The following is a 27,747-nucleotide window of genomic DNA, read 5'->3' as shown; positions in this document are numbered from 1 at the left end:
CCTTCATGATTGCAGGAGCGCCAGGAGGACGCTGGGGAGGGCCGGGGGGGTGGGTCGCGGCTCGTGCATGACTGGGTGACTTGGTGGGTCAAGAGGGTCGTGTTGGACAGCTGCAGGGCGGTCAATGGTGTGTATGGGGGAAGGCCTCTGTGTTGTCAGGGAAGAGGGGTTGGAGAGCTGTCCCTGGTTTCTAGCTGTCAGGCCTAGAGCGTGGTGCCGGTCGCAGGGATGCATGGCAGGTGTTCGTGCTGTTCCAGTGTGGAGCAGGGCAAGGGGACGAGGAGGAGATCACGACGGATGGATGTTAAGCGAACGGCTAAGCTAGAATCTGCCTTCCCTCCCTCTGCCGCGGCGGGAGCTGGCGTTTTGCTCACTCCTCCCTGGTAGGCCTCCGTTGTCGCTGGGCCAACAGCTGCCCCCTCACCTTGCAGGTACAGAGAGTGTGGGTTCAGACACTCATCCTGGTTGCAACTTCTCAGCAGTTGGGAGGACGCACCGTTCTTGTTCCGTCTTGTTATTCAGTGGTCCTCGGGGGATGTGGTTTTGAGGAAAATAGCTGAAAATAGTCTTTTTGTTGGAAGAGGGTTGCGCTCACGCCAAAACACAGGCAAGAATGGAAGCCGTTACAGTAGGCTTTGGATTCGAGGCAGTGTTGGGGTTCTTTATTTTGTGTTGGTGTGATTGAAGATGTGTTTGTGACCGTAGTGGGCATTTTCACACTAACTGCACTTGAAGCTGTGCAGCCCCTCTTGCCAGCCTGTGGGTTCTTTGAGTTCAGTAGCACAGCCTGTAGGGGTTTAGAGTTGGCCTCTGAAGTCGTAAGTCCCATTCCTGGCTTGGGATTCTTGTTGCACCAGCACTGTGAGCAAATTGTTTAGTCCTGCTAAGATGGGAATCTCCATCTGGAAAATGGAGAAAATAGCAGGATCATCATGGGAATCCAGTAAGAGAAAGCACTGTTTCCCACACAGAGTCAACACACAGAAATGGTGCTTGCTCCATTATGAATTTAATAAAAAAAAAATCCATGGGAAGGCCAAGAGTTTTTGTTTGCTTAAAAAATGTCCCACTTGTAGGAAGCTGGGTCTGAAAAAGAAGTGATCCCAGGGTAGGATCTTTCTGGAAAGACTGAGGAACCCACAATTAAGCAGGATTGTCCCAAGCTCCTTAGTCTGTCTTTAAACCTTTTTCCTAGTCTATCTTGTGCTGTGGTGACAGCAGAAGCACTTAACCTAGGGCAAGGGGTCCCTCGCAGCCCAGGCAGATCAGACTGAGAGCTCTGACATGGCCCGCTACAGCTTCCAGGCCGGTAAGGCTGCATTCTGGCTCTTGAGTCAGCATTAATTTTTGGTGTTTATTATTAATGACCCAGAGGTGCTTATGCAAGATTGCTTTTTGACAAGTTCTAGGACTTTGACTTAGGCTAAAGAATAATTGAGTACGTGACAGTAGATCATGTATTTTGACTAAATTTGACTACTCCCCTCACCCCTTAACATGAAGGTTGTGTTAAATAATCTCTGAAAGTCCACTTTACTTGTAACATTCTGTTGGCGTACCTTGCCTATAGGAAGGTGATGTGAGGGATGCTTTGTCATTTGGCCTGTTGAGTCTGCCAGGCAGGCCTGGGGGCTTCCCACTCCTGCCAACTCTGACAGCCTCTTCAGCTCCACGTAGTTTGCTTTGCAGTGGCTTGTTTGTGCTCAGTCTGACAGGCACAGCTCCTTTTTGGCATAGTGCTGATGAACTATGTGTTGTTTTTTTTTTTTTCTTTCCATCTTTTTTCTGTCTTAGGTTTGCGTTTTTATCAGGATCATGTTGAGGTCCTTGTTGTTTTGCATAACACAGGTGCAAAATAATATGATCAGGATGACCTTACAAGTGTGACTGTAGAGCTGGGTGACCTATGAGTGCTATGCAGGTTCTAGCTTCATGTCAGTTAATTATCTCTTCAGAACTGAGGACCTGCCAAATAGAAAAAGTTAGCCAGAGAATTCAGAGTGGAATTAAACAGTTAAGAGATGTTTGAATCCAGTGTAAGGATGATACAGCTTGGAGGGAGAGCCAGATTCAAGTCAGACCTGAAAGGTAGTGTAACTCAGAAACAAAGGATGTAGGCTCTGAAAACACCACCTCGGGATGTGTAAACTCTGAAACCATCACTTGGGACCAAGAGATGTTATTGTTAGGAAAGAGGAGAGAGTAAATCTCCCTGACTATCTATGAATTAACATTTATATCAACCTGAGACTGCCGAGAACATAAGACTTAAAATTTTCTTGGAAAAGTAATCTCTCATTCTTTGGGATGATATTGTTTTCTTAGAAATAAAGGAACCCTGCACCCACACGGGAGACCCAGAAGAAGCTCTGGGCTCCTGGCTTCAGATCAGCTCAGTTCCAGCCATTGCGGTCACTTGGGGCGTGAATTAGCAGATGAAAGATCTTCCTCTCTGTCTCTCCTCTTCTCTGTATATCTGCCTTTCCAATAAAAATAAATAGATCTTAAATTTAAAAAAATGAAATAATGTATCTTTAACTGAAGGGAAAGATAGAATTAAATACAGAATTGATGAAATAATTTAAACCTGAGTTTACTTATTTTTCTGTTGAATATACTTAGTGTTAAGACTTTGCCATTTCATTCTAAACACTGGCTGGGCATAGGCCTGGTTGGGGAGCTAAGGGGACACCCTAGCTGGGTCGAGGTTCCCACTAAGGGGCGCACGGGCTGGAATGGGGGCTGCGTTCTGATCAGGATACAGTTGTAGTCTCCCTTGGCACAAATGTGGACTGGTGCTGGATGCACCAAGCCGAGCCAGACTCTAACACCTTCTGGTGTTCTGTGGTCCAGGGTAGATGTGACACAGACTAGGCTAGGTCTCAACACCTACTGAGCCATATATTAGCTGAATGTGGGTATGGACGAGCCGTGACTGTGCTGAAACATCCAACAGCAAGAACCAGAATGGGTTCAAGGCCAGTCAGGAAAAGCCACTGTTCCTGCTAGGACAGGAGGTGAATTGAGTAGTGCTGGCTCATGGACCCACTGGTATGCGCAAAATCTGAGTTTCAGAGGGATTCTGATGGAAGAGCCTGGGCAACTCCTCTGGCAGCACACAGACCCTGAAAATAAGCACAAGAAGGGCCTGGCGGCGTGGCCTAGCTGCTAAAAGTCCTCGCCTTGAAGGCCCTGGGATCCCATGTGGGCGCCGGTTCGAGTCCTGGCAGCTCCACTTCCCATCCAGCTCCCTGCTTGTGGCCTGGGAAAGCAGTTGAGGATGGCCCAAAACCTTGGGACCCTGCATCCGCGTGGGAGACCCGGAGGAGGTTCCAGGTTCCCTGCTTCAGATCGGCGCACACTGGCCCGTTGCGGCTCACTTGGGGAGTGAATCATCGGATGGAAGATCTTTCTCTCTGTCTCTCCTCCTCTCTGTATATCTGGCTGTAATAAAATGAATAAATCTTAAAAAAATAAAAAATAAGCACAAGAAGCGTGAAAGGAAACAGTCCAGAACAGGTCATGGATAGTGTCCCGCTGGCATACATTTGGCATGGGTCGGGGGCAGACCAGGCTGAATCAGTTCCTGTCATCCACTGGCAAATCCGAACACCAGAACAGAGTGTGGTTTGAGCCAGGTTCAGTCGCGACAAAAGCAGTACACAACACGGAATGCCACGGTGAGGTTGCCTGTGGCGCCCAACAGCTCACGTGAGAACCAGGAAGGGAGGGGGGCAGAGCCAGCAGGGGGAATAATAGGTGGTTCCCTTGCTGGATAACCACGCCCACTGGAGAGTGTGAGCTGGAATGGGGGCAGACCAGACTAGGCAGGGCTACAACACCTGTGGGCCTCATGTGGACTACATCAGGGAAGAGCCAGGCTGGGCTGACTCTTCCTACTGGTGCACTCTGCACTTAAAGTGAGTGGGAGTTGTTTGGGCTTAGCCACAGCATCAGCTGGCAGAGGCTGGCACTGGGGGCTAATTCCGTCAAGTTAAACCACAGAACCACCTGGAGAGTGCATAATCTGGGAGTGAGAGACGCCTGGGAGGGAAATAGTGGGCTCCTCCCTCTTGGGTTACCACCCCCACGGAAGGGCAGGAAAACTAGGACAGGGACTGGGGTGGTTAGATAGAGAGACACCCAACAACATCCGTGAGGGTTGGATAGTGGAGCTGGTTAGATGGAACTAGGCTTTAATACCCATTGATATGTATGAGAGCCGACTGGGATGTGGGACAAACTGGACTAGTCTGCTTCACATACTGGCAAGTACAGAAACCAGGGCAGGGGGCGGGTCTAGTGGGATTATTGTGGGTTGCTCCAACTAGGATGAGCTTCCACTGGTTTATGTGAAGGTGAAGTGTGTGCTGGGCAGAATCAGGTGGACTGCAACACCCATTGGTTCCAGTGGAAGACAGGGATGGAAACAGAACCAATCCAGCAATTGTAACCACCAGCTGATTGGGGCAATGGACTGTGCCGGGCCCTGTACTTACAAGTACACACAAGAATCTGGTCTGGGAACACCTCAGACAAAGTTTCTTTGGGGATCTCCCTGATCGAACTGCCGGACTCAGAACCCTAACTATGAAAAGACAGAGGACAGAAGTAGTCAACCAACCACCTCAGCTATATGTTGGCAGTGAATAACTGGGCAAATGGAGACTCTAAGATGGACTATGTCAATCAGTGGATTCTTCAACGACGTCATCATGCTTGGAGTGGCGAGATTGGTGGCAATTCAGAACTGTTGAACTAGCAAAACCACTTGAGCAAGACCCTCGGAGCATGCCCCACATCAGGGACCTGGGATGGGTGGGAGACTGGGTGGGGCTTCTCCCTAAAAATCTCCTTTTACATCAGATATGTGAAGAAAACAATGTGGAACTAATTGTCTTACCCATCTTCCTGTAGTGCTTGAACCTTTTTACCCTAATTATGTAATGATTGTCAAAAATAAGTAATTAATTAATTAATTTTAAAAAAAGACTTTGCCTTTTTGAGGATAATTGCCATGTAGAAAACATTGTAAGTAGTATAATTGGTTTTAATTTGTGATGTTAAAATATGATAAAGTTTTTCAAATTCTTAAAAACTACTGAGGTGTTTGTGAAAACTTTGGGTACACAGTACTTACAGTTTAGTTTGTCAACTGCGTAAAAGATAAATACTTGCGAAGGCTTATTTGTAATCAGACAGTAGACATACTACACAAGGAGATTGTCTAGTTTTTAAAGTAGAGTTTAAGTTGTTAAAGAGACATTTGGATTGCAAAGGCTTACTTAACAATGGTTAAAATTTAGTAAAATTACAAGTGAAATAATAAAAATTGTTAGTTGATTTTAAAAGCCTGAGGAAGGACTAGGTTTTTGAATGTGACATTATAACGTTGTTAAATCAAATACTTTTTTAAAAAATCTGAGTAGCCCATGAGTAATCCATTTTGTATGCCAAAAAAGAAGAAATGACCACATGTTTTTAATGTGTCAGAAAACTTGTTCAGTACATAAATGAGACCTATTAGAAGTTAATGTCCTGGTCCCAGCACAGTAGCCTTGCAACTAAAGTCCGCACCTTGCACCTGCTGGTACTGGTTCATATCCCAGTTACTCCGCTTTCCATCCAGCTCCCTGCTTGTGGCCTAGGAAAGCAGTCGAGGACAGCCCAAAGCCCTGGGACCCTGCACCCCCGCATAGGAGACCTGGAAGGGGTTCCTGGCTCCTGGCTTTGGATCAGCGCAGCTCCAGCTGTTGCATTCACTTGGGGAGTGAGTCAACAGATGGAAGATCTTCCTCTCTGTCTCTCCTCCTCTCTATCTAGCTTTCCAATTAAAAAAAAAAAAAAAACACATCTTTAAAAAAAGAAAGTTGATGTCCTGTTGACTCTGAAAGTGGCAGCATTCTTTTTTCCCCTTTTGGACAGTTTAAGCCCTGGGGGATGGGCGTTGACCCTGCAGTTCAGATGCCCTTTGGGGCAGCTGCACTTCACAGTGATTCCCTGGATTCTGAGTCCTGGCTGTCCTTCCAGCTTCCTGCTAATCGCAGCCTGCAGGAGCTGGGATAGGGAGACAGGGCATGAGCACCTGCCTCCCAGGTTGTTGGGTCCAAGCCCTCATGTGGGTGACCCTAGCTATTGCGGGTGGTTGGAAAGTGAACCTACAGAGAACAATTTCTTCATCTGCCTTTGTCTCTCTGCTTTTCAAACAAAAAGTGAAAATGAACAAGCAAATAAGAATTAAATCAGTAGATAATACATCAAGATGAAATAATAATATTACTTTTAGTTATGGCAATTTCTGGTGATTTGTTATTGCATGGTAAAAAATGAGTTACCCTAACCATGGTTTTTATATTCTTTAAAGATTATTTATTTACTTGAAAGAGTTGTAAGTGAGAGAGAATCTTCCGTTTTCTGGTTCACTCCCCAGATGGCTGCAAGGGCCGAGACTGGGCCCGTTCAAAGCCGTGAGCCAGGAGCTTCCTTTGGGTCTCCCAGAGGTGCAAGGGCCCCAGCCATACTCTGCTGCTCTCCCTGACACATGAACAGGGAGCAGTGGGACTTGAATTGGCTCCTGCATGGGATGCCCGTGTCACAGGAGTTGGTTTTATGCATTATGCCACCGCACTGGCCTCCTTTTTTTTCCTTTATTTTTGACAATCTTTACATAGTTAATTAGGGCACAAAGTTTCAAGGGCTACAGGAAAGTGGGTAAGACTATTATTTCCACATTGTTTTTTCCTGTGTCTGGGGTAAAGGGGAAGATAAAAGGAGAAGCCCCACCCAGTCTCCCACCCACCTCAGGTCCCTGAAGTGGGGCATGCTCCGAGGGTCTTGCTCAAGTGGTTTTGCTAGTTCAACAGTTCTGAATTGCTGCCAATCTCACCATGACAAGCATGATGAGGTCACTGCAGAATCCGCTGATCGAAATAGTCCATCTTAGAGTCTCCATTTGCCCAGTTATTCACTGCCAACATATAGCTGGGGTAGTTGATTGATTTGTTCTGACCTGTGTTGTAATGCCAGGTATCCTCTGCAGGTTCCGATAGACTGCCATATCCTCCATGTGCAGCTGGTTATGCTCTCTGTTGCTCTGTCTGAGCCTCTCAGGAGGCTTGGCTCTTGCGCTTGCACTCCGTGGCAGACCCTGGGTTTTGAGTCCGGCAGTTTGATCAGGGAGATCCCCAAAGAAACTTTGTCTGAGGTGTTCCCAGACCAGATTCTTGTGTGTACTTGTAAGTACAGGGCCCGGCACAGTCCATCGCCCCAATTAGCTGGTAGTTACAATTGCTGGATTGGTTCTGTTTCCATCCCTGTCTTCCACTGGAACCAATGGGTGTTACAGTCCACCTGATTCTGCCCAGCACACACTTCACCTTCACATAAACCAGTGGAAGCTCATCCTAGTTGGAGCAACCCACAATAATCCCACTAGACCCACCCCCTGCCCTGGTTTCTGTACTTGCCAGTATGTGAAGCAGACTAGTCCAGTTTGTCCCACATCCCATTCGGCTCTGAAATATGTCAGTGGGCATTGAAGCCTAGTTCCATCTAACCAGCTCCACTATCCAACCCACACATCTGTTGTTGGTTGCCTTTCTATCTAGCCACCACTGCCCCGTCCTGGTTTTCGTGCTCTCCAGTGGGCCTCCTTTTTTTTTTTTTTTTTAATTTGAGATGCAGAGAGATGATAAGTACAGAGTTCTTATCCAGTGAAGCACTCCCCATATGCTGGTGGTGACCAGCGCTTTGCCATGCTGAAGCTGGGAGCCAGGGCTTTAATTCATGTCTCCAAGAGGAAGCTGGAAAGGGAGCCAGAACTGCTCATCCAGGCACTGATACTGAATGCACGTCTTTTTTTTTTTTTTAAGATTTATTTATTTTCATCGGAAAGTCAGATATACAGAGAGGAGGAGACAGGAGACGAAGATCTTCCACGCGCTGATTCGCTCCCACAGTGCCTGCAATGGGTGAAACCGAGCCAATTTGAAGCCAGGAGCCTCTTCCAGGTCTCCCACATGGGTGCAGAGTCCCAGGGCTTTGGGCTGTCCTTGACTGCTTTCCCAGCCACAGGCAGGGAGCTGGATGGAAAGCTGGGCCCCCAGGATTGAACCAGTGCCCATATGGGATCCCAGTATGTTCAAGGCAAGGACTTTAGTCCCTCGGCTACCATACTAGGCCCAAATGCAGGTGTTCGTAAGCTGCAGGCCCAGACCTATCCACCATGAGTTTTTTTTTTAAGATTGATTTTTTTTTGATTGGAAAGGCAGATATACAGCGAGGAGGAGAGACATAGAGGAAGATCCTTAGTCCACTGATTCATTCCCTAAGTGATTGCACCAGCCGGAACTGCGCCAATCCGAAGTCAGGAGCCTGGAGCCTCCTTCGGGTTTCCCATGCGGGTTCAGGGTCCCAGGGCTTTGGGCCATCCTCGACTGCTTTCCCAGGCCAGAAGCAGGGAGCTGGATGGGAAGTGTGACTGCTGGGATATGAACCAGTTTCCGTATTGGGATCCTGGTGCATTCAAGTCTAGGACTTTAGCTGCTAGGCCACTGCGCCAGGCCCCTGCTCTGAGTTTTGAAGTGACTTCAAGTGAGCCTTGGCCACCCTTTCTTACTATCATTGGAAGCAAATCAGGCTAAAACATGTGCAGTTAAACAGGTTTGTGGTCATCAGTTGACCAGAATCACACCAAAATTCATGCCAACATGATGTGAATCTGTAGCCTTTGGAGTGCATTGCCCAGCAGAGAGGGCTGTGCAGATCCTGAGTCTTGCTGTGCCCTCCATCTTGGAAGGTAGCCAGATGCTGTTAATCTTCTGCTTTGTTTTGCTGCATTTCATTTGTTGCAGGAAATGCCTGCCGGTTGCAGATTTCTTAAAACCACAGTCATTGTGCTCACTCGCAATTCTTCTAAGTCGTTGTGTTTCTACTGTGATTTATGTGAACTGTAGTGTTTATTTACATAATGGTAATACCTAGTCTGTGGCTGCCAAATCCATATCATTAACATTTTCTACTTTGTATTAAGATAAAGGGAATAATTTGAAAAATTAGCTGAGAGTGCAGTGTTTTGACCTGCATTCGGCCGATCTTTTACAATGACGCTTTTTGATGTTTGGTTTTCAGTATCATCCTTCCACTGCCTCAGGATGTGAAGGATTATTTGCTTGATGACGGAACTCTGGTGGTCTCTGGAAGGTAAGGTGTACCACACAGACATCCTCTAAGCTTTGTTGTAAAGAACTGTAGTACGTCTTGACGGTTACCCTGTAGAAGGAATAAAGTAGCTTGGGCATCATTCCCTGTGGCACATTTGTTTTTTCCTAGCTGAAATTATGTGCTGATTTTCCCCCTCCCCCATATTCCTTGTCAGTGCTCAATTAAATTTTTGCACAGTTTAGTATTTCTCTTCTAGTAGTTGCTGGTTGTGAATGGAGCAGTTCCTCCCATCTCCGATGCCTTTAGAGAATGGGTGTGAGGATACCCTCTCCTTTGAAATGTAGCCCAGGATGGCAAAGACCTATTAGAAACCTTTGAGATCCTAAAGTTTTTAAGAGAAAAAAAAATGTATAGTTCCTTGAAAACAGAGAACTTTACCAAGGTTTATCTTTTAGTTTTTCAACACTGTTTCCCATGGCTGATTTTTAATGGGCCCACTCCCACATTTTAGAAGCTACTCAGGTTGTTCCAATAGTTGTTAGGGTTTAGGCATTTTTAAGGTAAACTTTTAAACGTTTAAGAGGCATGAAATCTAGTGAAGGTTCCGTGTTTCACTCAGGTCTCTGCTCAGAATTCAGCATTCAAGTGTCTATTCTTCACTTTTCTAGAAATAAGCCATGAACAGTGAACCTTGCTGTTCACCACTGTCCCTTGACGTCCTTTATTTTTCTGCGTAACACTACTGCACCTGACACAGTTCCCTTTATTGTTCTGGGAAATATAACTTCAAAAGAGCAGTGACTTGTATTATATCCACTCCATCTCTTGTAGCAATGCCTGATTTGTAAGAAGTGCTTCATAAACATTTGTTGGATGCATGAATTCTAGATGCGTAATTGGGGTTGTGTATACCTTCGTTAGCACTCGCTTTGACTCCATTTTTTTGCCTGTTGAGTTTTTAGTGTGGCTTTCTGGAGTGTATTTCTGTATTGAGTTTTCACAGCACATTTACCAGAGACTTAGAACCCTAGTGCCTTGGGAAAACAGAGGATAGGAAAGGGTAGACTGGTCTCAATTTGGTGATATTTACAGACAGAATTTTGTTATTCTCAAATATAACATACAAACTTCTACAACTTCTATAGTATAAATAAAACGACTTCATATTTTTGAATTTTCCTTTCTGTTGTGTTTACATAGTGGGGAGGATGCATACCCATGTGGGCCTGCAGTCAGAGTGGTGTGGGTCAGTCAAGCAGGATGGTAGGTGGGACAAATGTTTCTTCCTTTTGTTTCTCCTGTTTTCTCGGGAGGAATGGGAAGGGCCCGTTTCTTGTTATCAAACTATACCAGCATCCGGGGTAACGGTTAGTGGTCGCTTGGTGAGACCTTAGATACTGCAATGTGGGGAAGAGTGTTCCAAGGTTGTTACTTGAGTGGTTTTGATAGTTCTGCAAAGTTGTTGGTTTCGTTGCTCCAGTATTGAGAAAATCTAACCATGGTCCATTGATTGACAGAGTTCACCTTAATGCAGCCACAGATCCAGGAGCATGCTGCAATGCTTGGCCAGGAGAATTGTTCAGCTTGTTGTGCTTTCTGTCTGACAGGCAGTCAGTGTCCCCTGCTGGCCCAGATAAGTAGTCTGTCATGTTCCCTGTGTGCATCTGAGCAGGCTCTCGACTGCACAAGCATCAGCAACTGAGGAGGCCCAGTTCAAGGTTGTACCACATATCTCATGATTTTTCCTGTGGCTGGGGTGTGAATCCAGCAGTGTAGTTGGGGAGGACCCCAAGAAAACTGACTAGGGTGACCTCAGACTTGACTTTTATGTGCACCAGCCAGTGCGGGGTCAGGTGTGCTCTGTCACTTGCACCAATCAACGCACATACTGTTCGATGTAGCTGTCTGGTCATTTCTACCCCAGGCCCATACTTCATGTGAACCTAATCATTGGATGCAGCCAGCCCACTACAGATCCAGGCCTCATACATACTAGCAGGTGCTACAGCCTGATGGGGCATCCCCCAACAACCCCATTAAGCCCACCCCCAGTCCTGGTTTTATGCATGCCAGCCTCTGTTGTGGCCTAGCACAGTTCGTACCAAATCCCACCCGGCTCGTGTGCTTTGGTTTAGCTCAGCCCAGTCTGCCCCTAGTCCCAACCCTCACACATGCCAACAGGTGCTGCTGCTTTGCCTGCCCCCAGTTCATTTCATGCCTGGCCCACCCCCAGACAGCTCACATGTATCCCAGTGGGTGCTGCAGTCCAGCTTGGTTTGTCCTGCTCCCTCAGCGCTCACTCTCACCAGCAGGAGCTGTGTCTTAGCAAGGGAGTTCCCAGGTTCCCCTATAGGTCACTCCAAGCATCAGAGCTCACGTGTGCTGCTGGTTGCTACTGCCCAGACTGACATGACTGGCCCCCAGTCCTGGAACAGTAGGTACTGCAGCCTAGCTCAGTGGCCTTCACCCATTCTGTCTCTTGCCAGTGGATACTACAGCCTGATCCAGCCTGGCCCAACCCCAGACCCAGCTGTCATGTGAGCTGGCAGATACCACAGCCTAGCCTAGCCTTGGCCACTCTCATTCTGGCTCTTGCAAGCACTAGCAGGTGTTAGAGTCTAGCCTAGTTTGGTCCACTCACAGACCCAGTCTGCACTCATGCTGATGGGTGCCTTGCCCCGTCTGGTCAGCCCATAGCCCCAGCTCTCACATTAACTAATGGGAACTGCAGCCCAACAGGAGAGTCAGCAGAGTTTCCCTACTAGGCTAGTTCCCAGCCATATATTTTGTATGTACTGATGGGTGCTTCGACTCAGCCTGGCAGGGCCTGCCCACAATCTCAGCTTTCACTGACAGGTATTGGCAGCCTAACCCAGCTGGGTGTCGCCCACATCCTGTCATGGCCAGCCAGTAGGGTAATTCCTCAAGTTCCACTAGCAAGCCTGCTCCCAAATCCCAGTTCCCACAAATGCTAGCAGATGCCTTGTTCCTGCCCAACCTCCTCCCAGTCCCAGCTCCCACGAGTGTCAGGTAGGTTCCATCAGGTGAGCTCAGTGGTCCAACCTGGCTGGGCCCATCACCACCCCCAGGTCTCCACATAAACTAGCGGGTTCTGCAGAGGTGAGTCCACAGTACTCTAGAAAATCTGCCCCCGGGCCCGGCGGCGTGGCCTAGCAGCTAAAGTCCTCGCCTTGAACGCCCCGGGATCCCATATGGGCACCGGTTCTAATCCCGGCAGCTCCACTTCCCATCCAGCTCCCTGCTTGTGGCCTGGGAAAGCAGTCGAGGATGGCCCAATGCATTGGGACCCTGTACCTGCACGGGAGACCCGGAGGAGGTTCCAGGTTCCCGGCATCGGATCGGCGTGCACCGGCCATTGCGGCTCACTTTGGGAGTGAATCATCGGACGGAAGATCTTCCTCTCTGTCTCCTCTCCTCCTCTCTGTATATCTGACTTTGTAATAAACTGAATAAATCTTTAAAAAAAAAGAAAAGAAAATCTGCCCCCAAATCCAGTTCTCATGTTCTGGTAGGTGCTGTGGCCCAGCCTGATGTGGTCGACCCCTACTCTGACATTTGTGGGTGGGTGCTGTGGCCTAGCCCAGCCAGACATCTCCAGCCCTAGCTTTTGTGTACACCAGTGGGTGGCAGGTGATGCTATTTAACCCAGCCCAGGTTTCCCATGTGGGCGAGTGCCTTGGTCTGACCCAGACATTTTCCCCTCTAAACCACTCTGACTCAGTTCCCTTGCCTACCCGTGGTTAAAGTAGCTCAGTCTGTTTAAGACCCTAGAGCCATTCCTCCCTTGTCAAACATGCCCTCAGCCACTCCCATCCCAATATGTTCTCAGATCCTTCCCTCCAGGTAATGTACATCCCCCCACCTGGGGCTGTGGTGCTATGTCCCAGCCCGAGTTCCCTGCATTGCCTATGTATATTTTTGTTTTAATAGGGAATAAATAACTATTTTTTTTATTTTTTATTTATTATTATTGGAAAGCCGGATATACAGAGAGGAGGAGAGACAGAGAGGAAGATCTTCCATCCAATGATTCACTCCCCAAGTGAGCCGCAACGGACCGATGCGCGCCGATCTGATGCCGGGAACCAGGAATCTCTTCCGGGTCTCCCACACGGGTGCAGGGTCCCAATGCTTTGGGCCGTCCTCGACTGCTTTCCCAGGCCACAAGCAGGGAGCTGGATGGGAAGTGGAGCCGCCGGGATTAGAACCGGCGCCCATAAGGGATCCCGGGGCGTTCAAGGCGAGGACTTTAGCTGCTAGGCCATGCCGCCGGGCCCGGGAATAAATAACTATTGTGGCATATTGGTACAGTTAATGGAAATTTGGCATTAACAAGACCCAGAATGCTCACCAGCTACTGGCTGCTTTTCTCTCAGCAATATAATAAAATGATTCTTAAGATTAGAAGATACATGGTAGATTGCAGTACTGCACTTTCTGAAGGGTTCTTACGCTGATTTTCATTGGCCAGAGGTTTGGACAAGCCTCCTTCTAAGGTGAGCACTATGTGAAGTGCTGATAGCAGTGCTGTTTAACACATAGTAAGTGCGATGCAGTAATGAACTATCACTTAAGGGCCCTGCCCTTTTGGGGTTGATGGCTCAGCTTCATATTTTGAGGGAGTTGGTTTGGCATAGTGCCGGTTCTTTAGTGACATTCCTAGGTTCATATCATGTCTTCATTATTTTTCGACTCTGTGCCTCAGATGCCTTGCTTGTATATTGGCTAAATGATAGTATAGAGTCTATCTCTTAGAGTTGTTGCAAGGATGAAAAGCAATAATGTGTCAGCCCAGTATATTCAGTGCTCTTGAGAAACACTAACTGCTCTCATCATTGTTCTTAGGATGAACATTTAACAAATGCTCAAGCAGATGTACAAATCAAAGTTGGGATAAGTTGTGAAGGGGATAAGGCAGTCATTGATGTTAACTTGCCAGGAGGGCTGAGGGTTGTGAGAGGGTCAGGGTGTGCCCTGGAGGAGTTGGCTTGGAGCCTCTGAGCTGGGAAGTTGGCTGCAGGCTGAATGAGAGAATCTCCCATGCCGAGGGAAATGGAGACCTCAATTGCAAGAAACCAAGAGAGGTCAGGTGGCTGGGATGGAGAGGGGTGAATGGTAAAAGGTATAGCTGATAACAGGGAGGAGCTGTTCAGGGTTCAAATTAGGTGCATGGACGTAGGAATCATGTGCCAGGCTCTTGAATCTCTTCTGGTAGTAACAGATGGTAGGAAGGGCCGTGAAGAACAGAATGGCTTGCTCACATACCAGTCTCTGGCTGGTTACTGTGTCTCAGACATGGAAAACGGGCCAGAACTAGGTTTTATTGGGTAGGTGAGACCTGTGAGTGAACTAAGCTGGTGCTAGGGAGGGGGAAGCGATGATGGGGAGGGACGGGTCAAGAATCCATGAAATTCTGCCAGCTCTACTTTCAGACCAAGGATGGTTTCCCAGTGAAACTGCTAAATTTATCTGGGCAGTAGGATGCTGGACTCTCCGCATGGTCCACGCCCGCAATGAAGGAATCATGACTGGTTATGAACTGTACTACTGTAACAATATGGAGGAATTCAATATGGGGGGAGGGCTTGGGTAGGGGTTGGGGGAATCCCAGAGCCTATGAAACTGTGTCATAAAATGAAATTTAAAAAAAAAAATCCCTCAGATGGAGAAAAGTGGCATATGTGTTAAGCCTTTGATTTCAAAAGGGTAATCATTTTGGATTAGGTTACTTTCACAGGTTAAAAACCTTGATAATTATAGATACAATTTAAGTCGGATACATTCGTGGTAAAGTGCTTAGATCTTAACTATGTGATTTGATGAAGTTTGATCAGTGTAAATACCTGTACTTTTACCACTCCACTTAAGATGTGGAACACTTCCATTCCTAACAGAAGTTTCAGTCCCCTTTTTCTTTGCTTAGTCAGTTCTAGAATTTCATATAAAGGAAATAGTATGTAATATCTCTATATTTTTGTAAGATATTTTTTTTTTATTGGAAAGGCAGATATACAGAGAGAAAAAGACATGGAGAGGAAGATCTTCCAACCGTTGATTCACTCCCCAAGTGACCACAATGGCCAGAGCTGAGCTGATCCGAAGCCAGGAGCCAGGGGCCTCTTCTGGGTCTCCCACTCAGGTGCAGTGTCCCAAGGCTTTGGGCTGTTCTCGACTGGCTTACCAGGCCACAAGCAGGGAGCTGGATGGAAAACAGGGCCACTGGGACTAGAACCAGTGCCCATATGGTATTCTGGTGCATTCAAGGCGAGAACTTTAGCTGCTAGGCTACTGTGCCAGGCCCAATAAATTTCTTTTGCATTTGATTTCTTTTTTTTTTTTTTAAAGATTTATTCATTTTATTACAGACAGATATACAGAGAGGAGGAGAGACAGAGAGGAAGATCTTCCATCCGATGATTCACTCCCCAAGTGAGCCGCAACGGGCCGATGTGCGCCGATCCAATGCCGGGAACCTGGAACCTCTTCCGGGTCTCCCACGCTGGTGCAGGGTCCCAACGCATTGGGCCGTCCTCAGCTGCTTTCCCAGGCCACAAGCAGGGAGCTGGATGGGAAGTGGAGCTGCTGGGATTAGAACCGGCGCCCATAAGGGATCCCGGGGCTTTCAAGGTGAGAACTTTAGCTGCTAGGCCACGCCGCCGGGCCCTTGCATTTGATTTCTTTTTAACTCAAAATAACTTGTGAGATTCATTCATTTCATTACATTTTATGGCTGAGTACTATTCTTTAAACCTGATTTTTTATCAATTGATTTTTTAAAATTTATTTTTGTTTGAAAGGCAATTTTACAGGGAGCAGGAGAGACAGAGATCTTCTATCCACCAGCGTACTTCCTAAGTGGCTGCAACAGCCGAAGCTGAACCGAAAGCCAGGAGCTTCTTCCTGGTCTCCCACCTGGGTGCAGGGGCCCTGGCACTTGGGCCGTCCTCTGCTGCTTTCCCAGGTCATTAATGGGGAGCAGAATCAGAAGTGGAGCAGCTGGGACTCGAACTGGTGCCTGCATGGAATACCAGTACTGCAGACAGCAGTTTTATGGGTTATGCCACAGTGCCAGCACCAAAACCTGCTTTTTTAAGATGTCAGTTTTTGAGTTTTATGCAGGTAGGTTTGGGTGTATATCCTTCTAGTATATTCTTTACTCTATCTCTTTTGCTTCCCTGATTTCAGATAGTAAAAGTTACTTGAGTGAGTTTGTATATATTTAAAATATTACTTACAGACTATTAGAAATCTGATAATGTTTAGAAATTTTAGCTCCTCTAATCTAAAGTATTTCCTTGCATCAAAACATAGCATTATAGTCAGAAATAAATATAGTGAAATTAATGAATTACACTTATTGAATCTTTATTTTTGTTGTTGGTAACAGTTGTTGGTTAGGCTGTTTACAGCTTTACCGAAAAACAGTTCTTCAGTGAACATATTTTTGCATCGCACAGTTGCTTGTCCCTGGAATTGTTTTCTACCTAGGAATAATCCCAGACTCCAGTAAAAGGGAAAAAATTGTTGCAAGCCAGTTTGCAGCAGCCAGGGCTCAGAGATAGGAACTGAGAAAAATCTAGAACACAGAGTTAAGGGAGCAGGGACCTGTGACAGGAAGGCATAGGCACTGAGAGCAGCTCTTGTGTCTCCTGTGTGTGATCAAATACAGATTTTGTTAAAAGCCATGTTCTGTGTGGGCCACCTCAGAACTGCAAACTCATACATCAGACATTACATGTTATTCTCAATCTGGCTTTTGAGTTCCAGTGTTGATCTCAAGTCTGAAGGCTTTAACCCAGACCATCCTGACCCAGGAGCACTCAGACTCCCCATATGTAAGTTGAAGGAAGGGAGCACATAGTAGTGTTGCACCATTCCTGCAAGTTGGTGCGCACCTGCCTCTAACATCGGAGACCACGGGTTAATTGTTAATCCCATGGAAGCAGCAACCAGCAGCCCAACACCGGCGAGAAAGACTAATTTGAGACCCCAAGAGTTAACACTTCCAAGACTTTTTTTTACATTATTTTTATTATTATATGATACAGTTCCATAGGCTCCTGGTGTTTCCCTTATCCAAGCCCCAATTTCCCTCCCCCCCCCCCCCAGTTTCTCTAGATCATTACTAAAGTATAGTTCTTCATACACAGTCATATGTCCATCACTGCGGGCATGGACAATGGCAGAAGGTCCAGTATTCTGTTGGCAAGATATAGTAAACAGTTTCATTGTAAGTCTGTCTTTAGTCTGGAAGTAGAAATGCATACTGCATTGTATCCTCACATCTAGATATGTTAGTCTCCATTTCACAGCTACTGTACATTCCCTCAAATGAAAAGTCATAATACAAGATCAACAATAGAAAGAAAAATAAAAATTTACAGTGCTATGAAGTTAAATAACATGTTACTAGATATCACAGTCTCCATTACACAGCTACTATACATCCCCTTAAATGAAAAGCCACAAAACAAAATCAACATCTGGAAGAAAAAAGAAATTAACAACACCAAGAAGTTAAATAACATGCTACTAAATGAATAATGTGTAGCTGAAGCGATGAAAATCAAGAACCTTCTTGCAGAAAATGATGTTACTGTATGATCTATGAGTCATTGAAGAATTTAATCAGAAGGAAGTGTTTTGAAGAGATGAAACTAACAGAAAACATCAAAACTCATGCAATATAGTTTCCGCTGATTTTGTTGGTGGAATGTGTCTCTTCTAGACAACAAATAGATTTTTTTTTTAAACCAGTCTACTAATCTATGACGTTTGAGTGAGCTTAAGCCATTTACATTCAGAGTTTAAAATGTATGGGTGGTACTTTGGTCCTGTCATTTTAGGAATGGGTTGTTCATTGGTTTAGTCTTCTGTTGTCATTTTACTGGGGTGTTCTTCCCATTTGTCTTTGGTTTTGGTAGGTGCTATTCCCCTTCTCTGTCAAGAGAACATCTTTGAAGTATCATTTGTAGGGCAGGTTTGAAAGAGGCAAATTCTTTTAACTTTTCTTGACTGTGGAAGAATTGTAATTTCATTTTCAAAGATGAAAGAAAGCTTTGCTGGATATTTTATTCTAGGCCGACAATTTTTTTCTTTGAGAATATGGAATATGTCACTCCATTCTTTTCTTGTCTGTAAAGTTTCCTGTGAGAGGTCTCCTGTGAGTTTAATTGGCATTCCTTTATATGTCAATTGATTTTTTTCATGTGCACATTTAAGGATCTTTTCCTTATGTTCAGTTGAAGAGAGCTTGATGATCATGTGTCTTGGTGAAGATCGCTTTTGATCAGGCCTTTTGGGAGTTCTGTGCCCCTCCTGGATCTTGTTTCCCAATTCTTTCACTAGATTAGGGAAATTTTCCTTTATTATTTTATTAAATATATTTGTAAAACTAGTTTCTCATTCTGCACCTTCTGGGACTCCTATAACTCTTATATTTGGGCTCTTAATAGTATCTTTCAATTCTTGAATACTTTTTTTGGCCTGATCCAGCTCTGCTTCCAGCTTTTTGTTTGCTTCTCCCTGGAGACAGGAAATATCTTCCAATTCTGAGATTGTTTCTTCTGTTTGCTTCATTCTGTTTTGGAGACTCTCCACTGTACTTTCAATTTGCTCTACTGTGTTCTTAATTTCTGACATATCAGCCTTGATTGGCTTTATTGCTGCTGTTACTTGTGTAAAATATTCCTTAAATTCTTTGAACTCTTGTATGTGCTTCTCATTGTTGATCAGAAGCTTTAAAATGAGTCTTATGTATTCTGTGTCCCCCATTTTCTCGATGTCTTCCTCAGTTAGCTCTGAGTTTGGCATAGGGTTTTGCTGCTTTACAGGGGAGTCTTCAGTAATAGTCATTGTGCCTTTGTCTCTTCTTTTGCTCTTGGTCATTGTACTTCTGGTTAGCAGAGTCTTCTCCTTGGGGCAGGTTTCTAAGCTCTGTCACCCACAGATCTATTGTTTGATTTTACTTATTGCAGTTGGTACACAACTCTTTGCTTGCAGCCAATTGTGCCACTCCCTCCATCAAGTTCTAGGTCTGGACAACCTTTCTGCCTCTTCCGGTTGGAGCAGGTTCCAGGATTAGGGAGACATCAGGTGTCCTATATCGCTAGGTTGTTGGTGGCGCTGATCTTGTTGGAACCTGTTAGACATTAGGTCTGGGTGCCACACGGACCTATTTTGACCCGTACCATGACACAGTCGGTATTATTTTCCTGCAGGACCAGTGCAATCCATGGACCTCAGTGAGTTCTCACAAGCTCAGCACATGCGCAGTTTACTGTTGTCCCCTGAAGCTTTTGCCACAGTGTACAAAATGGTGCCTGATGTACCACTACTAGAGTTGTTGATCTGCTGGCCATCAGGTCTGAGGGCTACCCAGACCTGTCTTGGGTGGAACCTGTAGAATGCCACGTTGCTGCAGTTCACTGAGTCAGAAATGAATTTACTCCCAGCTCAGTGTATGCTCAGTCATTTCCCTTGCCTTTGCCTTCTTAAGCAATATGGCGCCCAGTTCGGCTCTAGGGGGCTGACTGGGCTGTGAAATCCACCCTGTTCTCACACTGCCCATCTGGGATCTGCTGCTCTGTCTCTGCTCTTGGTCAAATCAAACGGACCAGCAGGATGGACAGTTCTTTGTCTGGGTTCACCTGCCAAGCTCCCAATGAAAGTCCCTTCCCACCTGGTTGCTGGTGGAGTTCCGGCTGCTGATGAAGTTCAAATCACCTGTTAGCTGAATGCCACTGGAGTTACAGTCGTTGCAACACCACACCATTGTGTCCGCTGTTTTCCTGTGTCTGTCAGTCTCCAGGTATCCCTCTGCTGTTGTTCTGTCCTTTCCTATTTCCTGGAATGTGTCTTCTCTGCTTCATCCTGATTAAATGTTTCTCCGTCCGTTTTTTTTTTAAGATTTATTTTTTACTGGAAAGTCAGATATATAGAGAAAGAGATACAGAGAGAAAGATCTGTTGCTGATACAGCTCCCTGCTAATGACTTGTGAAAAGTAGAAGATGGTCTACTACTTAGGCCCTTGCTGCTCACAAGGGAGGTCTGGATGAAGCTCCTGCCTCCTGGTTTTGTCTTGGCCCACCACAGGCATTGCAGCCATCATGGCAGTGATCCACTAGATGGAAGATCTCTCTGTTTATCTGGGTCTCTTTTTAACTCTGAGTTTCAGATACATAAATAAATAAATCTTTTCGTAAAAGTAGTAATTTCTTAAAAGCCAATAAAATTTTTCTTTATTTGAGAGATGGAGAGAATTCCCATTCATTCTAAATTCCTGTAATGAATGCCTGTGTTGAGCTCAGCTGGGATCTGGAGACGCGTTCCAGGCCTCCCGCGTCGATGGCAGAAACACAGTCGCCTAAGCCATCACCTCGGGCTGCCCAGGATCTGCTTGGGTAAGAAACTAGTCAGGAGCCGGAGCAAAATATTGAACCTGTAACCCAAATACCTGGCCCTCGGTAGGCCCTTGTTACTGCACTGCCTTGCTCACTGGGTTCTTCATCGACAGTGTGCTTGAATGCCTCCTTCTTTCTCTCTGCACTCCCACCCCATCCTTTTTGATGGTCCAAGCTAGATCCAAGTACTTCCTGATGACAGCCCCATGCTGTTTTCATTTATTTTTGCCTCCTCAGGGGGTAGTCTGTCACCTCTGGAGACAACTCATCTGAGGTTTCCCTTTGGTGTCTTCCTGCACCCTGCTGGATCCTCTAGGTGTTTGGCTGCACTTGCTCAGATTTTGGAGTTTGGAGTTAGAAATGATTGTTCAGAGACAAAGGCTGAATTTGTCTTTCCATTGCTTTAAGTGATTTCTGAGAAGAGGGCAGAAAGTTTTTATTCTGCCACCTCTTACTGGAAGTATGCTGTCATAAGTTCCGTGTACATGTTTAATTATTTTGTGTCTCAAAAGTGAGTTTTTCCCTGTGCTCAGGCTGTTTTGTTTGCTTACCTTTTTAAGCAAATATAAGTAGTACACTTATGGCTTCCTGTTCCAAAGTCTTGTTTTTTTTTTTCTTTCAGGGAAGATCCGCCAGCACACTCTCAGCCAGACAGTGATGATGAAGCAGAAGAAATACAGGTTGGTGGACAACGAGTCTGTTCTGTATATTGTCCTGGGATATGTGATCTCTGAAATGATTCTGATGTTTAGATCTTATAGTCATCAAAGTGTAAAATCAGGTGAAAATCGCCCTTTACCATATAATTTTTCATATGATTCATGTTCAGAAAAAGATGTATCCTCTGTATGCACGGTTTCTGGATGAATTATTCCTCTTTGGAGGCCCAGTCCTGGATTTAATGGAATATCTTCTTTCTGCCCCTTCTTCCCATGCAGTGGTCCGATGACGAGAACACAGCCACCCTTACGGTAAGAGCCAACAGCGCTGGAGTGGGGACAGCTGCACACGACACAGAGGGCTGGCCTGCGCGTTGGCCTCTCTGAGCTCCTGTGTACTTGCTCCTTGACGTGTCTTCCTTTATGAGCTGTTTATTATTTGGAAAAGTAACATGAATCATTGTTCAATGGGTAGATGTGGTATAGTATTCCCTCCCCCCCAGGAGAAAGGAAATCTCTTGAGTGCAGTTTTGATGTTTTGACTTGTTTCCGTCAAAGTCTGAAAGGAGAAATCAAACCTGACATTTTCCTAGGATGAAGTGAAAATCTGTGTTTACTTAGTATTCATGTGTGTTGAAGTGTCACAAAAATTAGAAGTTTCTTTCAAGTGAGCAGAGAAGTATGTGACTGACCAATATTATGTATAGGAAGTAAAGGTACAGTTTATTGGTGCTTTGGTGAAATCCAACTGAAAATATTTTCTAATGAGTTTTTAAAGTAGTGAGTAACTTGAACAGTGAATTTCCAGAGACAGATGAATGAGAGTTCCTGATAACTTAAGATAAAAGAGAATGACATTTTTGGCTTGTTTTTTTTTTGTGAAATTCATTACAAATAATTGTGAAGGAACAAACGGGGAAAGCAGTTTCCGGAGAGTATATATAAATAAATATTTATTTATTTTTTTATTGGAAAGGCAGATTTACAGACAGGGAGAGTCAGAAAGATCTTCCATCCTCTGGTTATCCCCTAAGTGGCTGTAGTGGCCTGAGCTGAGCCGATCCAAAGCCAGGAGCCAGGAGCTTCCTCCAGGTCTCCCACATGAGTGCAGGATCCTAAGGGTTTGGGCCGTCCTCAACTACTTTCTCAGGCCACAAGCAGGGAGCTGGAAAGAAAGTAGAGCAGCTGGGATATGAATTGGCACCCATGTGGGATCCTGGTGTGTGTAAGGCGAGGACTTCAGCCACTGGACTGTTGCACTGGGCCCTCTACTACTAACTCCTAAGATTTTTCCATTTATTTTAATAAAATGTATGGTTTTCATATGAGAAAAAAAGTGAAACTGTCTAAAACTGTCTAAAAAAAAAAAAAAAAGGCCAACAGATGCAGAAATGGAGCTCTTGTAACTCATGTATGTTTCATCTGCCCTGGATATTACGAGGGTCACACTCCTTATATGAAAATTCTATTTGATTTAATATAAATATTTGTCATACTCAGGTCACTAAATGGGTTTTATGAGATAAACAAAGCTGAATATGATTTGATTCCTGCCATCAGGGTGTTTGTAAGCAATTGGGGAAAGAAGAAAGAGGTTGTGAGTGGGTGGCAGTACTATCAAAATCTGAAATACAGAGAATGCTACAGGAGTGTGTCTGTGTTTAGGCTTACTACTGCTGCTATAATGAAATACCATAGGCTAGGACATTTATAAATAATGGGAATGTATTTCTCGCAGTGCAGGAGGGTAGAAAGTCATAGGTCAGCAGGCTAAGTGCCAGCTGAAGTCTGGCTCTCCATATCTAAGAAGTGCCTTGTGGCTTTGTTTTTTGATGGGAGAAGAGGAGAAGACCAGTGAGGGCCAGGCAGCTCTTTGAAGCTGCTTTCGGGTGGGGAGGCAGAAACCCCAATTCAGAGAGCAGAGAGAGCCTTCATGACTTAATCCTTTCCCCAAAGGCGCCTCCTTGGAGTACGACCACAAATGGGGATTTGCAGAGATACCAACGTTTCAGCCATAGCAGTGTGTCTATGTGTGTATCTCTGCCTAACTGTTCACCAAAAAGGTTTAGAAGTTGGTTTCTAGAATACCCTGCTTCACCACAAGGAATCAGCTTCTTGGAGAAATTGAAGATGGGGGTTAGGAAAGCAAAAATGATCTTGCAGTGACTTGTTCCAGGAGCTAAGGGAATGCTCAAGACTAATGGAACATGATAGAAGACTCCAGAAGGCATCTTGAATGGGCTCCACTGGCAAGCAAAAGAAATCATAGCAAGTAATGATGACACTAAATCACAGCAAATTGATGAAAATAAGAATCTATGATCCCATCCTGACATAAATGAAGCTTTTCCTTAATTAGTAAAAAGCACTAATGGGACTCGCGCCGAGGTCCAATAGGCTAAACCTCCCTTTGCAAGCAGCAGCATTCTGCATAGATTCTGGTTCATGTTCTGCATGCTCCACTTCTGATCCATCTCCTTGCTTATGGCATGGGAAAGCAGTGGAGGGTGGCCCAAGTCCTTGGGACCTTGTACCTACATGGGAGACCTGGAAGAAACTCCTGACTTTTGGCTTCAAGCCAATGCAGTTTCAATTGTTGAAACAATTGGGGAGATATATCTCTCCCAGTGATGGAAGATATTCCATCCCAGTGATGGAAGATATTTCTCTCTTTAGAAAAAAAAGGGGGGAGTGAGCAGAAAGGAGGTGGGTTGGTGCAATGACTCGACTGGCTAATTCTCCACCTCCAAGCACTGGGATCCCATATGGGTGGCAGTTCATGTCCCAGCTGTCCCACTCCCCATTCAGCTTTGTGCTTGTGAGTTGAGAAAGCAATAGAGGATGGGCCAAAGCCTTGGGACCCTGCACCCACGTGGGAGACCCGGAGGAAGCTCCTGGTTCCTGGCTTCGGATTGGCTCAGCTCTGATTGTTGTGGCCACTCGGGGAGTGAACCAGCAGATGGAAAATTTTTTTGTCTCTCCCCTCTGTAAATTTGCCTTTGCAATAAAAATAAATAAATTTGTTTTTTTAGTTTAATTTAGCTTTATTGCAAAGTCAGATATACAGAGTAGGAAACACGGAGAGGAAGATCTTTTGTTGATGATTCACTCTCCAAGTAGCTGCAATGACCAGAGCTGCACCAATCTGAGGCCAGGAGCCTGGAGCCTCTTCCAGGTCTCCCATGTGAGTGCAGGGTCCCAAGGCTTTGGGCTGTCCATAACTGCTTTCCCAGGCCACAAGCAGAGAGCTAGGTGGGAAGCAGGGCTGCCGGGATTAGAACTGGCATCCGTATGGGATCCTGACGCATTCAAAGTGAGGACTTAAGCCACTAGCTGATGACGCCAGGATCCGAAAAAAAATGAATTAAAAAAATGTTCATACCCAGGGTTCAGTGTTGTGACATAGTGGGTAAAGCTTCTACCTGCAGTGTTGGCACCCCAAAATGGGTGCCTGCTTGTGTTCTGGCTGCTCCACTTCTAATCTAGCTCCCTGCTAATGGCCTGGGAAAGCAGCACAAGATGGCTCAAGTGCTCCTGCCACCCGCTTGGAAGATCTGGATGAAGACCCTGGCCCCTGAGTATTGTGGCTGTGTAGGGGAGTAAATCAGCTGGTTGAAGATTGAGCTGTCGTTGTGTCTTTCTTCTCTCAATGTGTAAGCTTTCGGTAAAATTTGTGGTGAGATAGTGGTGTTATATCACTGTTCCTTGATTTTGATTGGTTTGCTTGGGAGGGCGTATACACTGAACTAGTTAGTGATGAATGGGCAACTTACTTTAGAGTAGTATAGGAAAAATAGTGTCTTCTATGTATAAATAAATAGGAACTCACACAGATTGTAGAGAGGAGATTTGGTTTGGAGAGTGATAAAGCAAGTGTAAAACAAGACTCTGGGTGAAGAGTTTGTAGATACACATAATTTTCTTGTGTTTCTGAGTGCCTGAAATTATCTTAAACATTTTCAGTTCAGGGAAGTGATTAGGTTCCTTTGGGTGGGGCTAGACAGAGTTGAGTAAGGAGTGAACATTTAGAGTAGAGAGAAAATAAAAACCAGGACTTAGAGTAGGAAAATCCTCAGGCATTGTTGGATGGTAGATTGGACATGAGTGTGGTTGTAAAGGCAGCATACCAAAAGTTAGGTGAAAAAAAAATCAAGTTTTCTAAAGTGTAATGATGAGTTTAAAAAAGAATGTTGGGCCTGGCGCAGTAACCTAGTGGCTAAAATCCTCGCCTTAAATGCACCGGAATCCCATATGGGCACTGGTTCTCATCCCAATCCCAGTGGCCCTGCTTCCCATCCAGCTCCCTGCTTGTGGCCTGGGAAGGCAGTCAAGGACGGCCCAGAGCCTTGTGACTCTGCACACATGTGGGAGATACGGAAGAGGCTCCAGGCTCCTGGCTTTGGATTGGCTCAGCTCCAGCTGATGCAGCCGCTTGTGGAATGAATCAGCAAATGGAAGATCTTCCTCTCTGTGTCTCCTCCTCTTTGTATATCTGACTTTGTAATAAAAATTTAAAAAAAAAGTTGTTGGAAGTATGCACAGATAATGGCTTGAGCTCTTCTGAAGGTTGTGTCCTGTGGGTAGGCATGCCTGTCACAGGTATAACGCCGTGACTATGGATGGGTACGCCGTGACTATGGATGGGCACACCGCAGTCTTGCTGCCTGTTGAACAACAGGGAAGGATCAGATACCTGCACCAAATTGAGTGGTTGCATCCAGAAGCGAGGGTCTGTATGCTTTAAAACACTTCATAATTCTAAAAAATTAACACGAAAACAGTGTGCCCTTTCTGAATGGGGTTCTGCAAGGATGTTGTGGCGGGTGAGACTGCAAAAATGAGTAGGTGAGTACAGACGACAGAAGACCCTCAGCTAATAAATGTGTAAGTGTGTTTTTTTTTAAGATTTTTTTTTTTTTAATTGGAAAGGCAGATTTACAGAGAGAAGGAGAGAAAAAGATCTTCCACCTGCTCGTTCACTCCCCAAACTGGAGCCAGGAGCTTCTACTGGGTCTCCCAAGTGGGTGCAGGGTCCCAAGGCTTTGTGCGGTCCTTAGCTGCTTACCCAGGCCTCAAGTAGGGAGCTGGATAGGAAGTAGAGCAGCCGGGACACAAACTGGTGCCCATATGGGATGCTGGCGCTTGGAGGTAGAGAATTAGCCAGTTGAGTCATCAGACCAGCACCAATGTGTAGGTTTTATCTTGTAGTGGTAACTGTTCCACAGACAAGTGAAGGTGTTAGGTATATTTAAGAATGACAAGTTGAGCATGATTTCAAAAGAATCCTGTTAGTTAAGTCTGTTTATAGATGATTCTTATAAAATGGTGAAATCCTAACTCCCATACAGATAGAAGAAAAGTTTAACTTATACTGAAGATTTATTTAACTCATGACAGATGTTAGAACTCATTGAAAAAGAATCTAAAGAAAAGACATTTATAAATCAGTAATGTTGATGTGAATATGTAAATGAGGCAAGCTGATTTTTGCTGCCTCCAGGATGGGAGAGCTGATCTTCCGACAGGACAGAAGTTGCGTGTCTGTTTGTATTTACAGTTTAGAGGCAACTCCCAGGCTTACCTGGAGTCAGATAACCCTGAAGAGGCACTGTCCCTGGGACAAAGCAGAGGTGGTGGGGGTGGGGAGGGGGGAATGTTTACTCTGTTACAAAATGCTTGAAATCCTTACATGGTTTTTAAATACACATTTCAGTGAACTGGTTGAAGTCCCCTCCCCCCCACCCCCCTTTATAGCCTCAGTCTTTCACTGAAGACAGCACATAAAATCCAGTGACTTAAATCTGTCCTAGGCCTTGAGGCAGTATCCTCTGAAGTTGAATGGTCTGAGGAACTGAGGGCACACATCGTATTTTCCAAATGCAGCACATGAGTACACAACAACCTTTAGATGCCAAGTTCTAAGGGCTAGGGGTATTAAAATCTTTTGTCTTAGGAAGTGAAATCCCTTCATGTTGTAAAGTCTGTTGTGATGCCATTTATTGAAACTCGCTAATGCATCTTTGCTAAGTGGTCTTTGTGGCTGGAGCTCCAGAGGAGACAAATCAGTGCTTCCAACAGTTGTAAGGACATTATTGGCTTAACATCAGTCCTTATTTCTTTAATGGGGAGGTGGCTTTGGACAATGTAATACCGTTACTCAATTTATAATGAGTCTCCTAAGTGACTATTGTTTTATATTCACATTATCTAAGCTGAAGAAGTAGTTTGATGAAAGATGGAGGCAACCTTCAAAGATTTAACCAATTTAGGGCCCAGCGGCGTGGCCTAGCAGCTAAAGTCCTCGCCTTGAACGCCCCAGGATCCTATATGGGCGCCGGTTCTAATCCCGGCAGCTCTGCTTCCCATCCAGCTCCCTGCTTGTGGCCTGGGAAAGCAGTCGAGGATGGCCCAATGCATTGGGACCCTGCACCCGTGTGGGAGACCTGGAAGAGGTTCCAGGTTCCTGGCTTCGGGTCGGCGCACCGGCCATTGCGGCTCACTT

The 27,747-nt window shown here is 45.5% G+C and overlaps 1 protein-coding gene across 1 annotated transcript in view; it reads left to right on the top strand.

Annotated features, from left to right (window-relative positions):
* The window catches only part of CDC123 (cell division cycle 123), a 60,793-nt gene that overhangs the window by 676 nt on the left and 32,370 nt on the right, over nt 1-27,747 (top strand). The window contains exons 3-5 of the mRNA XM_004578465.3: nt 9,130-9,201; nt 21,209-21,266; nt 21,525-21,557. Coding sequence (XP_004578522.2) covers nt 9,130-9,201; nt 21,209-21,266; nt 21,525-21,557 — 163 coding nt within the window. The remainder of the gene's footprint in view (nt 1-9,129; nt 9,202-21,208; nt 21,267-21,524; nt 21,558-27,747) is intronic.

The sequence above is a fragment of the Ochotona princeps genome, chromosome 10 (assembly GCF_030435755.1).
Source record: "Ochotona princeps isolate mOchPri1 chromosome 10, mOchPri1.hap1, whole genome shotgun sequence".
Classification (NCBI taxonomy): Eukaryota; Metazoa; Chordata; class Mammalia; order Lagomorpha; family Ochotonidae; genus Ochotona; species Ochotona princeps.
Note: the sequence above shows the minus strand (reverse complement) of the source record. Positions and strands in the feature narration are given on the sequence as shown.